The sequence below is a fragment of the Epinephelus lanceolatus genome, chromosome 2, assembly GCF_041903045.1.
Source record: "Epinephelus lanceolatus isolate andai-2023 chromosome 2, ASM4190304v1, whole genome shotgun sequence".
In the NCBI taxonomy this organism is placed as follows: Eukaryota; Metazoa; Chordata; class Actinopteri; order Perciformes; family Serranidae; genus Epinephelus; species Epinephelus lanceolatus.
This window is the reverse complement of record NC_135735.1, coordinates 3,475,444-3,491,204: the sequence shown is the minus strand read 5'-3', so window position 1 is coordinate 3,491,204 and position 15,761 is coordinate 3,475,444. Positions and strand designations below refer to the sequence as shown.

General features: G+C 42.0%; 1 protein-coding gene across 1 annotated transcript; it reads left to right on the top strand.

The window, feature by feature from the left end:
- Nucleotides 1–7,086: 7,086 nt before the first annotated feature.
- On the top strand, nt 7,087–14,966 carry ccnd1 (cyclin D1). The gene is made up of 5 exons (XM_033628128.2): nt 7,087–7,652; nt 9,009–9,224; nt 10,010–10,169; nt 11,248–11,396; nt 12,073–14,966. The coding sequence occupies exons 1-5, from the start codon at nt 7,455–7,457 to the stop codon at nt 12,226–12,228; spliced, it is 879 nt and encodes a 292-aa protein (XP_033484019.1). The 5' UTR covers nt 7,087–7,454; the 3' UTR covers nt 12,229–14,966.
- The last annotated feature ends 795 nt before the right edge of the window (nt 14,967–15,761 follow it).

Genomic DNA, 15,761 nt, shown 5'->3' with positions numbered 1-15,761 from the left:
GGATGTCTCTGTAATTAAACAACCATTTTTTGTGGCACTAACTCAGCAGGAAATGCAGCAGTGTCTCTGTAAAAAACAATTCAAACAACTGCTTTTTGTGGCACTGTCTCTACTTGGAAAAACAGGTCGCTATAAAACACATACAATTGGGGGCTAAAACTCTGCTTGGAATACAGCAGTGACTCACTACATCACAACCAGTTTTGTTGTTCATTGGTCAGCGGTCCAGCTCTTTGCAGGTATCTCACCTACATGTAGGTGTTACCCCATCTACTTTCCCCTCCACCTTCAATGACAAAGTCAGTTCATATATTCCATCACTTTATAAACATTGAATGACACATGCTAATGTAACATATATGTGGTTTGCAGAAACATATATTGCAAACATTTTCTTGTGGTGACCTGGCTGCTCATTCTAGTCGCAGAAAACAAACTAACAAACTCAGACTTAGAAAATGAATTCATGTGAAAAGTATGTGTCAGCAGTCCACAGACCTGAGCTGCTGCACTGACTCAAAGCCTACACCTGTACAGTCAAAGACAAACTTGTCACACCTGCAGAGGCCGACCTGTAGGAAAATTAAATTCCTGCTAAGTAAGATATTAACCCTTAAAATCAACCATTAACTTCAGTATTAACTTGTATACAGTGTGTGCAAAGTCAAAGATATAAAATGTGTTCGCGTGACAGCCATTTTCTGAAACAAATCCTAATGTTTAAGAGCTGTTCAGTTTAGATGATAAAAGTTTATAAGCAGGGGAAAATCCTCATCGTGGTTAAAGACAAGACTGCAGCTTTTGAACATGTCTTTATCTGGTTATAACAGACAATCTAACCACAGTTAGGAAACAGAGGTATGGGCCACACTAGGGCCAGCGTTATAGGTGCAGCAGTGTTGGTCAGTCCACCAATTTAGTCCAGACTGAAATATTTATACTGGATGGATCATTCTGTACAGATGTTCCACTGGCTCTAAATTCATATTTAGAAATTCATTCAAAATATGCAAATTCCATCAGCCTTATTTTGTCTTTGGCAAATGTTAGCATGTGACCACTGCTCAATTAAGATGGTGACCATGGTGACCACCACCTGCTAAACATCATTATCAGCATTTAGCTCAAAGCCCTGCTGTGCATAGGGGCGACCAGGTATGGTTGTAACAATGGGATGGTTATAACAGCACCACCTTCACCAAGAGGGGATGACCTGTGAGTCATGTAATGCATTTACTGTAAGGTCACTTCCTTCCTGACAGTGCATGTGCATAGCTGTGTGATGCAGTGTGCAGATTTGACAACCAAAACACAGATTTTAAGGTAGGAAAGTACTGTTTTTGGACCGTGTCTATATTTTGATCAGTACTGGTACTGCTGAAAGAAGAATTACGTCACTTGTATTACATTCAAGAGACGTTTCTTGGGTAAAAGAAGAAAAAAAAGCATTTAATCTTTGATCACGTCCACCCCCATGCTGTTCACAGCTCACTAAACAATGACTGAAAGAGGTGGGGCAGACTGGAACACCTTTTAAAAAGTGTTACAACTACCCCTGTGACAGCTTAACACATCTCTCTGCCTATGTCACTCCTCTTTTCAGCATGCCAGGAGAGTTCCTGAGAAAAGCTGACAGGAATGTGCTTGCACAGATACTAAAACCTCCCAGGTGAGGTGAGGTGAGGCTGAGAAAGACAGGATGATCTGTACCCAAAGAATACTCTACCTGCCATGTGACACTGAGCCAATGCTGCAAGAAATTACAAAAGCATAGAAAAAGAGAAGCAACACAGCTGCACTGTTTGGGCCATCACAGCTGTCAGTAAGGATGTGTGGACTAGTTACATGGCTGAGTTTGCAGACTTAGCTCAGATCATAGAAGAAGCTGGTTGTTAGAGAATGTGTCAGCCTTTTCTATGTATATTTCTAATAGTGTTATTCTTAATTCTTCACTCTTCTCATTACAACTTACCAACTTATGTTTCAATGATGTCTATCAGTGTTGACGCGTTAATCACAATGCAAGTACGGTCCAAACATTAGGGGCCGTACACAGGCTGCATCTTTAACCTCCTGGAAAACGCAAGATCGGGCACTGGGTGCTACTCTTGCACCTACTCCATGCCAAGTTTCAAGAGCGCAGAGGTGGGCTGTGTCTGAGGTTGCTAAGCGACCATAATCAGAAGACATAAGTGCAGAGTGGGTCTTCTCCCAGGCGTTGTTTTGTCAGTGTGTATTAGGCCAAAAATATTGTTCGTGGGACAGATGTAAAGCTCTGACAGCTCTGCACTAAGGTCCCATTTCTGCGACAATGATTTCAACCGAAAACGGTAAACTTTAGTTGCGTTTTAGCCGATCGTTTACACAACAGCAGCGTTTTAGGTGCCTGAAAATGCAACATTTTGAAAGCGGGTTCCAGAGTGCAATTTTTTGGAAACAGCACCGTCTCCGTCATGTAAACTTGTAATATGCAGTTCCTCTGAAAATGTTGACTTTTCGCACATGCGCATTACGGTTCCAGTCACTAGGCATGCATGAGAAAGTCGACCATCACAACAACAATGGCGGATTCCTGAGCTCTGTTTGTGCTGCTTACCGTGTTGGATTTATCAACTCTTCTCCAGCACAGTGTAGATTTACTGTAGTAACTCCACCCCGTCGTCTGTCCAAACGTTTGTGCAGTTGCCATTTTGTTTGTTTATACATCACCGCTCTGTCGAAGGAAGCTCATGTGCGCAGGCGTGTGCTGTTTCATTACAAAGTCACACTGCCCACTACTGGCCTGGCATGTATACTGCAGCTTATTTGGTAATTTTTGCGGCTCCGTGTGCACGGCGATTGTTATCAAAACGTTGCCGTCTGAACGCGGAACTTCTTTCAAAATAAAAATGAGAAACAATTCCGTTTCAGCGGATCGTTTTTGTGTAAACATGGCTTAAGACCTTAAGATGATCAGCTTATTTTTCATATTTATCGCAGATATTTACGAAAGAAAGGAGAGATATCTGTCGGCTGTGATTGGTTGTTCCTCAACAGATGACATGCGGTGCACACTGAAAGTTGAACTTTCTGTATCCCAGGGTGCAGCTGTCCCACCCTGAAAAATAGGTGCTTGGGAACACATGCGTGCGGTGACAACAAATACACGGCATGTGCACGGCCCTAATGCTTTTTTTTTTTTTTAAATCCAGGTAATCACGTGTTGCTGTTTTGTCCCTTCGATGTCCCTTTGATGACCAGGGACAGTGTTTGGCTTTAAAACCGGCCTTCCAAGTGAACGTCGGTGGTTGGTGGACCCATCCAACACCCCTCCTGCCCTACTTGACCTTCCACCACCCTAACTTTTGTTGTTGTCCTGCCGCATTTCCCCGACGCCACTGGATGCATTAAACAATAATGCCGACCAGCCGTGCATCATGCCCACCTTAAAGGACAGCTTTTTTCATTGCTCTGTGACTCTGGAAGTCACTAACCAAAGACCCGTTTCCACCGCAGGAACCACCCCCGAAGGACAAAGTTCTGGAACTTTTACAGGGGCTAAACAAGTCCCTGCCTTGGAGTAGGTACTCAGAACGGCCCCTAAAAACTCCTGGCTGGGGCTTGGGGTTTACTTGGTGCTGATTGGATATACTCAAGGCAGGATGTGATGTCAACAGAAAGCGACAAAATAGCCGGCATTTTTAAAACTCAGCAGACGAGAGCTCGTTCATAGCTTCCACTGCCATGTAAACAAAGAGACACGCCAGAAACCCAGCAACCACCTCAGCTCCTTCCATGTTGATTATCGTCTTTCTTATGTCTGCTTTCTTCTTCTTACTTCTGCTTCGTATTTCTGCTTCTTCTTCTTTGTTGTTCTTCTTCTTTGTTTGTTGTTGCGTCGCCCCGGTCAAAATGGTCGCGCAACGATTACGTCACATCCAGAGCCTGGTAACTTTACAGGAACCTTCCTCCTACTCCGCCCTCTCAGTGGAGACACGGCGGTTGAGAGGGCCGAGCGAGAGGACGTTCCTGTAGAGTTCCTGCCCCCCAAATAGTACCAGGAACTTCTTCAGTGGAAACGGGCCTCAACTTTGCATTGAGACCGGGTTGATCCAACACAACTAAACTGAAACCCCCGAAAAGTGCAAATGCTGTCATTTGATTCCCAATCAAGAAACTCCGGTTAAGAATTGCTTTACCTTGTTAATATGGACTTTAAAACTGCTTTGACATAGAAAATAATGTGATTTTAAACACCTAAAATGATTAAACATGTGAGTAATTATTAGATTCAGTAATTAATTGCAATTTTAAAAGTGATTGCACTGGTTTGAACTTACTCCAGTAATGAGGTGGGTTGTAACAGTATTTGACAGCATTTCTTGTATTTGACTTTAATCAGTGACTTCCGTGATACAGTTGGAGAAGTTGGAAACACTGCTCTTTATAAAAGACAAATATGGGTACTTTGTGTCAAAGTTCGAGAGCTCTAACACAAAAATTCAGAGAGTTATAGGTGCTGTGACAAAACCCAGAACTGGTTTCTGTAACGTCACATTGCTGCCAGCATGGCTGCTGAGTTTTAATCCTCCACCCTGACTTTTCTTGAAGCACGTATAGAACATGGTTGTATTTCTTCTTAGATATCAGCACCTGCCCTACAAGTACTGATACCTATCATTTTTATCAAGACCCTGAATTAAGACACTTGACATTATATCGAAGTATCTGGCCTAACCTGTGCAGTCAAATAAATACAACAAGTGGTTGAAATCATGTGTTGAAGGAGTCAAACTGCGAGACCATCACATGCAAGTGATTGAAACTCAGGGTAAAAAGGGAAAGGCCTCAGTGTAGTGAATCACAGTCCTGACATTATCATTTATTTCACAGCCATGGGCTCGGTGATGGTGTGATCAGTAGTCTGAACCAGTCTGTGCCCTGCTGGTTTCACTTCAGCTCTCCCTAAAGCTGTCCCTTTAAACACTTCCTTCCCCTGTTACCATAAAGCTGCTAGAAGAGCCTCCCTGCAAAAGTCACATGCTCCAGTTCCCTTTGTCTCCCCATAGAAAGCCTCTATCTGTGCACGAGAGGGACGAGGAGCATGCAGCTGAGGAAAGTCACATATGAGGGGAAATAAAGTGGATCAGAACTAATGTTTGGTTTCAGCTTTTCTTATTGTCTGTGAGCGCAGGATTCATATTTTGTTTCCAACACCGTGTCATTAAAAACATGTTAAAACAGCTGAATATAATAAAAAGTTAATAAAAAGTTTCCCTAGTGGCTTTATGACATGCATTAATAAAATACTTGAGTAATAAACCATTTGTAAAAGATAATTAGACAATGAAAACTGTTATGATAGCAAAAAAGAGGCTTTATTGATTAGATCTGTATTATTTTATATGATTGTATTATTTTCATTGAATTGTCGGGAGGCTTCGTTGTAAAGACAAAAGCACATAGCAAAAATATACTGTAAAAAAATGAGGCATGAGGAGCATCTAAATGAATCAGAATATGAATGTTAAAGATTTTCCAAACTTTAAGTGAAAGTAAACCAAAAAAGTTTTGAAAATCCAGCAGCTCAGTTACAGATGTAAATGCACGATCAGTACATATTTTACCAAACAGAATCATACTGTATTTTTGATCTTTCCCAAAAACAACAACAGCAAAGTGTTGCTATGTTCTGATGTGACTCCAGGTTCAGTCCTCAGAGGTGAAACCCTCTTCAGACATTACGGTAGTCCACCCAAAAGCCCAGAGAGGAATTCCAGGAATGTGAAAAGCTCCAATTCATATTGAAACTAGATTAAAATGTTCACAATTTAAAAACCAAATGCTGGTTTGAGCCTGAGCGACTAAATACACGTCTACAGGGCCTGATTAACAGACTACACTCTGTATCAGGCTGCACACGTCAGAATAAATGGCTCCTGCTGTCTTCTTCTTCTGCCTCAATAAAGCAGCGGGGGTGAACTCATGAAACAGCTGCTGTCAATAGATATTGATTATGTGACAGATTCTATGTCAGAGGACTTTTATCAATAACAATGTCAACTTTTCCAGTGCACTGAACTTTTCCCCACATGAAAAGTTACGCCGACATCTGCCTAGTAACAGCAATTCCTCCCATTGGTGCAACTCCAGTCTCCTCCCGCTTGTGTGTGTGTGTGAGAGAGAGAAAGAGTGTGTGTGTGTTGGAAAAGTCTTTAAACTTTACCATTTGCACTCAAGTCTTACTTTAATTTAAACAGCTTTTCTCTTGTGTTTTTAAAGGAGTATGATTGTTTTGCTGAGGTTATCAAAGCAACAACGTGCGCATTGTTTTTTGTAATGATCAATAGCATATAAAATATATTCCATGGTTGGTACTGGTGGAATAATCATGACAGTATGTTTACAGGCAGACTTCAGGCATCCATGTGATTCAGTGTGGGGAAGGCACATGCTGAGGTTTATGTTAACTGCACTGAGCATGTGGTGCCAAACATTTTACCACTTTTCATTGTGTAACTTTAATAAAATGTGACATCACAGCTCATCTATAAGTATAAATGTGTTGATAAGTATCCTATCAGGTGTCCCAGGCTGATATCTTTACCCTGAGCTATGTGGAGTAGGAATGAATGGAGATAAATAAAGCAGTAGCCTACTGTGTGTGTTCAGACTGCACTATTGTCCCATGTGCTCACCTCATGTTCAGTTTGTTGAGGGAGAGCTGCTGCTGCTTTCATTGAGTCTCGCGCAGAGGAGGAAGGGGTGCGAGCCGTTATCGCCCCCTACCGACGCCTCACGGCTCAGCCTCCCCTTCGGTCAACTCTCCTCTCTTCCACCGGGGGACCGACGTCCCCCCTCACTGGGACCGACGTCCCCCCTCACTGGGACCGACGTCCCCCCTCACTCAGCCCCGGACCTCCCACCTCTTCCTCAGAAGCTAGCAGGCTATAGGAGGAAGGGACAGAGGTGGGTGAGGAGGCAGGGGCGCCCTCCCCTCTCTCCCTTTCCTTATATATATGTATATAATAGAATCCCTTCCTCGCGCGCTCCCTTGCAGACTGCTTGTCTCTTTGATCCCCCCCTTCTCCCTCCTAACGACAGCTGACGTCATAGCGAGCTATCCACCACCACAGCAGCCACCGCCGCCGCCGCCGCCGCCTCCTCCTCCCCAGCGCGCGCTCGCCGATAAACTTTATGTGTGTGTTCGTGCGCGTTTGGTGAGCGCGAGGCAGGGGTTTTTGTCTCGCGGAGGGAAGCGTTCAGAGCTTCAGAGGGCTCGCGCACACCGGAGGAGCAGCAGCACGCAGCAGCAGCAGCCCAGCAAGAAGAAAGTGATTTAACACATTTACCGGCCTGTAGCCTCCCGTCTGCTGGAGCCTGCTCCCTCAGTCACACGGTGATATTATCACGGGGGGAGATTTTACACCGGCGGTCGTTCTAATAATATTAAAAGGCAGAAAAGTAAGCCGAGTATGGAGGACCAGCTGCTGTGCTGCGAGGTGGACTCCATCAGGAGAGCCTACCAGGACGTCAACCTGCTCAACGACCGAGTTCTGCACACCATGCTGAAGGCAGAGGAAAACTACCTGCCGTCTCCAAACTACTTCAAGTGTGTTCAGAAAGAAATTGTACCCAAAATGAGGAAAATAGTTGCCACCTGGATGTTAGAGGTTGGTTGCTTCAACTTTCAACTTCAGTGCCTGAGTTTCGCTGCTAACTTGTTGCTCTGTCGCCTCCATAGATTTAATTCACAGCCTATGAAACATGCTGCAGTAGCCTTGAGATGAAAGCTGTGAGTCTGTGAGAGGTTAATGTCTGTTAATTCACTGTTACATAAACGCTCTGAAAAGTATGTCCTCATGAGTGCTGGGTGGTCCTTCGGCTATAACAGGAGATATTGGCTACAGACAGCTTCCAGCATGAATAGCTTTTGTTGTTGATTATGTCTTCAGCTACATTTTCCAAAAGGTATTGAAATGTAATAACACGGGGAAAATATTCCAAAATAACAGCAATGTACACGTATGCAGTCTGGCCCGTGCCAGTAGCCTATAACGCGCCATCTTTGTTGTCGTATATGAGAAGGATTTTAATATCATTAAAAATCTATAAAATCAGCAGCAATGACAGTATCTGGATCAGATGGGCCACAAATGCTTCTATATCCTGAGACAGTTATAAAGTGTCTGCTTCAGCTTGTTCGGCTGCTGTCAATTGGAAAAGTTTGTTTTGCTTCCCATGAGTCGCTGCAGTCTGTGAAGGTCGCTCAGGAAAAAGGGCATTTTGTCAAAGTGTAAAAGTCTGAAATGGGTTTCAACAGTCGGGTTTGATAGATCAGATGTTTTTCAACATTAACATGAACTTTTGGATTGAATTCGTTGCGGTTTTATATTTTGTATTAATTTCTGAAATCGTGCAGCGCGGCGCCGAGGGAGGAAGCGCCGCCTGCACGTGAATCAGCCCAGTCTGAGAAATTATTTTTTTATAATTCATACGTGTCACAATTCGACACATTTTCACTCTCATCCGATCAGGCATTCGATAAGGATCATTTACATGTCAATTACATGCACCCTGATAATTTTTAAATATTTATAAATATTTTATGAAAAGATGACGAAGTTGAAATTGGAGAGTGAAACTTGCATCGACGCCACCTTTGTGTCTCAGTCAGAACTGACTGCAAACTAAATCCCGACTATTTTTTTTATTACTGCAAAACTCTCACTTTCTCTAATAAATCGCATTTATCATATTTTGACTTTAGATGTTTTCTGTTGCATGTAAATTACATTAAATATCGTGTCACAGCGGATATTTAAACTCTTAACTCGAGTGAATTAGTTCATGAAATGTTTAATTCCTGTTAATTTATTTTGGGATTATTGTGCAAAGTGCTGTTTTTGATTGCAAACAGCTGTGTGCGGAATAAGACATAGATGCAGCTGGGGGCAAAGACTTAACAATGGATGTGTATGAGGGGGAATTTCAGCAGCAGACTCAGAGTGTGTTTCTCACCTCCCCAGGTCTGCGAGGAACAGAAATGTGAGGAGGAGGTTTTTCCGCTGGCTATGAACTATTTGGACAGATTTTTATCAGTGGAGGCCACCAGGAAAACACGACTACAGCTGCTGGGAGCTACATGTATGTTTCTAGCATCCAAGATGAAGGAAACTGTTCCCCTAACGGCGGAGAAACTCTGTATCTACACGGACAACTCGGTCCTGCCCGGAGAGCTGCTGGTAATTGAGTTCTGCAGACATGGATGTTGCATAACACATACAGTAGGCTACATGAGCAGCATGCACTGTTGAGCACATGACCAGAATACAGAGTGGTTGCAGTTCATCTGGTTTGTCAGTGTCACAGTGGTCGGAAAATATCAATAACGTGCTGAAATGTCAGAGATAAATTCTTTGGTTCTAAATTAAAATAAGTATAAATGTAGCTGTGGTGCAGCAGTGTCTGAATGGCTGCCTGTGACTTTCCCATGGTGACTGGAAGGCCTCTCTGATTTCATGAATGGTCTCAGTGACTGCCAAGAAAACGCTGATTTACTGCGACACCTAGTGGCCATTAGACAGAGGTGCAGGTTGCTGGCAAAGACTAAGAGGAGCTACACACACTTTGTTTTTGTGTGTGCTGCGATATTAAATGTGTGTGCATCTGTTATCATGGCTGTGCGTCCATCAGAATGGAGACAGCTGATGATTGGGGCAGATAATAACACATGTATGCAGCGTTTATTAGTTGATAAGTAAGACAACATAATAATAATTAAGTAGTAGATCCATTGATTGTGCAGCTAGTATAATAACGTATGAACTGGAGTATTTTGACCACTTAAGCCAAAAGAGAAAAAAACAAACATTTAATGAGATGCCGTCCAAAAAAGTAAAGTGCAACCTAGACACATAAGACAAAGGAACTAAACGTCACAGCACATATAAACGAAGGAGCACATTTTCTTTCGCTACACGTGAGTGGGTCAGTGTGAGTGAATTCCTCTGGTCTGGTCCATCCACAGCAAATGGAGCTGCTGGTTCTCAACAAGCTGAAATGGGACCTGGCTTCAGTCACGCCTCACGACTTCATCGAGCACTTCCTGTCCAAGCTGAAGATCTACCCGTCCACCAAGCAGATCCTCAGGAAACACGCCCAGACCTTCGTGGCTCTCTGTGCTACAGGTAGGATACAGTTTCTTAATAGATCTTTTGTCTGCAGGTCTTTTGTCTTCATGTGTGCAGCAAATATACCTTATCAGTATACACAGATGCTTATTTATACATTTTCTCTGTTTTGAAATATTTCACATTTTTGTTCTGTGGTATATTATGATCTGCTGTGGCCTGGATTTTCTCATCTGTATTTAGTTATACTCTATATTTACTTTTCATAGTCAATTACTGACTGACACAAGCGTCCAGACAGGGTTGATTAAAGTTAAGAAATGTATTAGAGATAAAAACAGCTCTAACCCCAGTTTGGGATGACTAGTTTCAGGTTTAGTTATTCTGATCATGGCAGCCATGTTGTCATTACTAGTTAATAAATGTTAAGAGGGGTTGATGTGCAGGGTTTTGTGAGGATAATCAGTCATGCTTTGTCTTGTTTTTCTGTGAGAAGCTGCAGGTTGCAGATTCATTGGGGGAAACTGGGAGACGTTACATTTGCTGTAATACTGTAGACGTGGAAAATTATAATAAAATAGAAACACAATAAGAAGTATGCAAGAAAAATGTGCATTGTGCCACAATGCATGTACATAGAAATAAAAATATAAGAGAAGAATATGGTGCATAAGGAATAGAAGTACTAATAATAATAATAAACTTTACTTATATAGCACGATTTAAAAGCTACAGAGTGCTTTGCAAAAAAACCCAGAGATAAACAGTGATAAAAAAAAATTAACAGTAAAAGCAGATTAAATGTTATGCAACACTGGACAACAGAAGCAACATACGAGAGAGTAAATATGAAAAAATAATAATACAGTAATCCTTTGGGGCCTGAACAGAAAAGGCTCGGTCACCCTTGTTTTTTTAGCCAAGAACATGATACATGAAACATATATACGAATATGTGCATCAAGTGTTTGTTGAATATAAAACACCTCTTACAACAATGAACATGGATCAGGAGCTCATTGGATAAAATAAAGCACAGATTTGTTCATATATTTTAATCAAAGTGTTTTATAATGATCATCAGGCTGTGCTGTGTAGATTCTTCTTTCTAACACATGGTTTTCCCGTTCTTCAGATGTCAACTTCATCGCCAGTCCTCCGTCCATGGTGGCGGCGGGCAGCGTGGTGGCAGCTGTTCAAGGTCTCTACCTGAAGAGCCAAGATGCCTCCCTGTCCTCACAGAACCTCACCAACTTCCTGTCGCAGGTCATTCGCAGTGACCCGGTAAGCCCAGACACAGTCTCTCAAACCTATATTTGAATGTGGAAAAAACGTTAGCAATTTTTACACAGAGATCGCAATATAGCACCGCTACTATGTCCCTTCTTTATGCCGCCTTTGCATTTTTAACAGAACCAAGGATTTTAGACAGCATGCCGACAACACAGAATCAGGCGTGACATGTAACACCACAGTGTCAGTAGCACTTTATAAACTACCACAATGACAAAACATGTCTATAACAATCACTTACCGTCTCTGTTTTATGGTGGCTGATCTCGTCCTCTGCTCGGAGTAAGGAGCTCCTGGACCTCACTGTTTTCCCAGTTTACAGACATTTACGGCTGCTTCTTTGAGTTACCCACTAACTGCTAACAGCTACTTTTTAAATCTCCCATGGTGGGTTGTACACATTACACGTCATCAAAATGTCCCACCTGTCCTGCTCATGGTCCCGTCGTTTCAGCTGGCCTGTTTATACAGACACCATTTCAGCGCTGTTACTACCTCCCATTAAAGGCGAGACAACTCTGTAACCCTGTGATTGTACCTTTATATATAGCACAGCGAGGCGGTATGAAGGCGTGATATACCCACCTTGATCAGGCAATGTAAAAAGGGCTATTGATGTGTCTTGATGTCAGCAGCGTGACTCAGTGTTTTGATTCTGTGCTTGCAGGACTGCCTGCGGTCGTGTCAGGAGCAGATCGAGTCCCTGCTGGAGTCCAGCCTGCGGCAGGCTCAGCAGCACAGCAACACGACGGAAACCAAACGCGTGGATGAGGAGGTGGACCTGTCCTGCACCCCGACAGATGTCAGAGACATCAACATCTGAAATGACTGACGTCCGCGTCGCATGATGACCTGATGATCGAGGGAAAGTTGTCAACAGAGGGTGGTGATGGGTGGGCTGGGGAGGGGTTTCCTCATCTGAACTCCCCTCCTCCTCCTTCTTCCTGGTGGGCTGCTATTATGGCCGACATGCCCGCTGTACGCTACGACCGCCAAGGCGGGACAAAAGTGCCCTCCGCCCTGCAACAAACCCCAAGTCACATTTCCTGCCAGTGTCCCCTCCCATCGTGGGAAAAGAAATGAACACTACAGAAATGTACAAGAGAGAAAAGAATAGTGATGATGTGCGTGGGCTGGAGTCGAAGCCACAAAACAGACATTTAGCAGATATTTTTTTTGTCATTCCCTCAAATATTAAACTAGGAATCTTTAAATTACCGCAGACTCAACTTGCCTACTAAAACATCCCAAAGTGTCATGTACAGTAGGTCCTTGTAGTCTGTCTTCAGGTCTCCACCTGAAATCTGACTTTTGTTAAAGAGAAGAGGATTTTTTTGTTTTCATTTTGTTTTATCTAATGTTTAGACTTCCTGTCCTGTGTTTGTCTTGTTGCAGTGCAAACATTCATATATCTCTGCTTGCTTATGTTTAGTCACTTTATCATATATAATTTTAGACCTCTTTATCAGTTAGTCTTATACCTCTTTTCTTCCAAGCTTTTTGTTTTTTAAACCAAGTGTAGTGTGAGACGCTCTGTTTTTATGACCCTAGTGACTGTGGACTGCTGACGTTAAGGCCCAGACGTTTGTGAATCATTCCTTGACAACATTTGCTTTATCAGCTCGCTGTCATTTGATAAGATCAAATCGATGCACAACCAAGCAGAGCAATCCACAGTCTGCTATGTATCCTTTCTCTGTGTAGTAATACCTAAACCATTCCAACTTTGTTTTTTAAAAAAAAAAGCACTTTTGGTCAGCGCTGCTGGTCGTCTAAAAAATCACAGTGATTAAGTTTGTAAAACAACCTGAAAATTGAATGAGAGGTTGAGCAGGAGTCTTCTGGTGATGGAGAGTCAGAGCAGCACACACAGACAGTTGGATCTGATTCATTTAATGGGACAAAAGATTTGACCAGTATGGCAGAAACACTTTTTTAAAAACAAGACTTATGCTGCTCGACACTGTCTTGAGTCTGTAGCTGCCTTCTACGTCTCAGATTTGAGTTTTAGTTCAGCAGATGTTTCTCAAAGGCAAAGCTGCTCTTCCACTTCAAGAAATATGGTGTCAGTGTGCAGAGCCGGAAGCTAAAGGTCCAGAGGTAAAAGTAAAAAGAAGTATTGTTTTTATAGTTGAAATAATACTTTATTTTTATAGAGTAAAACATATTTATTCTTTGTTAGCCTGCATTTTCTAGTCGAGCTATTTCTGTCTCCAGAGCAGCCCTGCCGTCCAGAAATATCTGCAAAACTAAAACTCCAGTCTGCCTCTTAATCGCCAGGACGGCATCTCCTCCATCGCTTCACCTCAGTTCAAATACTGCTCATGGATTCTGGGAAGGGGATCAAGCTAAAAAAAGGAGTGTTGAGACTATGATTTTGCACAAACCTGAAAGACGTGGGCTGCGTTTCTTGGGGACTTGCTTGAAAAAAAGTGTGAGCGGCAAGCGAACCCGAGGGTTGAAAAGGTGGCAAAAGTGGCAAAAAAGGGTGAAGGCTCAACAGGGAGGGGTGTCTTAATGCTGTAGAGTTCAAGTCAGGGTTCCTACACAGGACGGCAGCGTCGTCACGGCCGGGTATGATGGATGGACAGATTGATTCTGGAAACACAAGTACTGAATTCTACGTCCCGCTGTGTAGGAACCCTGTGGGTTAGGTTTCTGATTGTACATTAAGGATAGAGAGTAGGAGAGAAACACTCCTTGTATTCCGCTGCTATAGAAAATGAATCCCAGCTACGTGTTTAAAAAAAAGAGAAAAAGGAAAAAAAGATGACAAAACCGTAATGAATTAAAAACGATGCTTTTCTCCTGTTGTTTGCTGCTACATTTTTGGTGTTTTTTTTATACATATAAATGTCAATATACTGCCATTCTAGGTTTGAATTTTCTCATAGAAAATTGTTTTATTGACATCCTCATTTGTTGTTTTTGTGTAGATTCTATGTGATCCTTTTTTTTTTTTGTTTGTTTATAATTACGTAATATGATTTTCCGAACTATTCCAAAAAAAACAAGGAAAAATGAGACAATGTACAGAAATGCTTTGATCCACAATACCTCATGTGACAGTCAAGATCTATCTCTGATTTTTAGTCTTTTTGTTTGTTTAGTTCTTATTCTATTCTACTTGTTGGTTCAGTGCCTACTAGCTCTGTTCAACCTGCTTGAGATGAAGCATCCGTGATGGAAACTAGCGAGTCCAGGGCATGCTTTGATACTGGTGCCATAACAGAAAATGGGATATGTATAACTCTGTTGAGTGTTAAGCTGTCTCTGTGAAAGAGACTTTATCCCCCCTTTAGGCCCATAGCGGCCTTCTTTCCTTTCCCCCCTTTTATATTTATAAAAGAAAAAAAGCTTTTTGCTCCAATTTTCAAACTGTCAGTGAGTTGATTTGAGTTTGTAAATAGATTCAGTGTCGTGCTCGGTAAGCCATAGACTGTTTTTTGTTACAAATCATTTCACACAGTTGTGTCTACTTCATGCCAGTTGTCTGCAACTGGGACAAACAGTGTATTCATATTTGTGTCGACTACACAATAAAAACATGAATTAGATGGAGTCTGGAAAACTGCCTGTCTGTTCTTGTCCACGGGAGGTTTGAATGAAATGAACTCACACTGTATGTTCTGAATGTGTTAGCAGAGAATCTCAGGCGCAGCTGAATGTATAGTTACTCTCACCAGCCACGTTATTAGGTACACCTGTTCAACTGCTCATTTTGCTAATTGCTAATTCAACTCAATATAACTTGATTTATCCCAAAGGAAATTATTTTGTCAGAGAATGCTTCAAATTACAATAACACCAAGAACAGTAACTACAATTTATTGATTCACAATCAGAACAACCAGTGGGTTCCCCAGGTCAGGGTCTGTCACTGGGTCCTGTTTTGTAACAAAAGAGTATTAGAGAAAGAATTTTATTCATCTCCGAAGGCAAATTCAACAAGGAGCAAAAGCAAAAACCAGTGCCTGATAGGGTAACAATAGGAGTAAGATAAGAGTTACTAAAACAAAGAAGACAAACTAAATGGTTGAAAAAGCAGATTGCACCTGATAATTAATGTCATTGAATATAAGACAATGAGAAGTAGTACTGCACATGACTTAGAAAATGATATTGCACTACACTGACAAGTGATCATGATACTGAAGAATAATACTGCACATGATGTCAAACTTTTGCACATGATAAAAGCAGTAATAGTGCACCTAATGTAGATGAATATTGTTGTAAGTAAGTAAGTAAATCATTGTGAAGTCAAAGTGCTTCACAATAAATATGCAAACAGTTAAATAAATAGAAAACACAGCAAGTACAAACAGCAAAGATACAGTGCAACCGAAACAACAA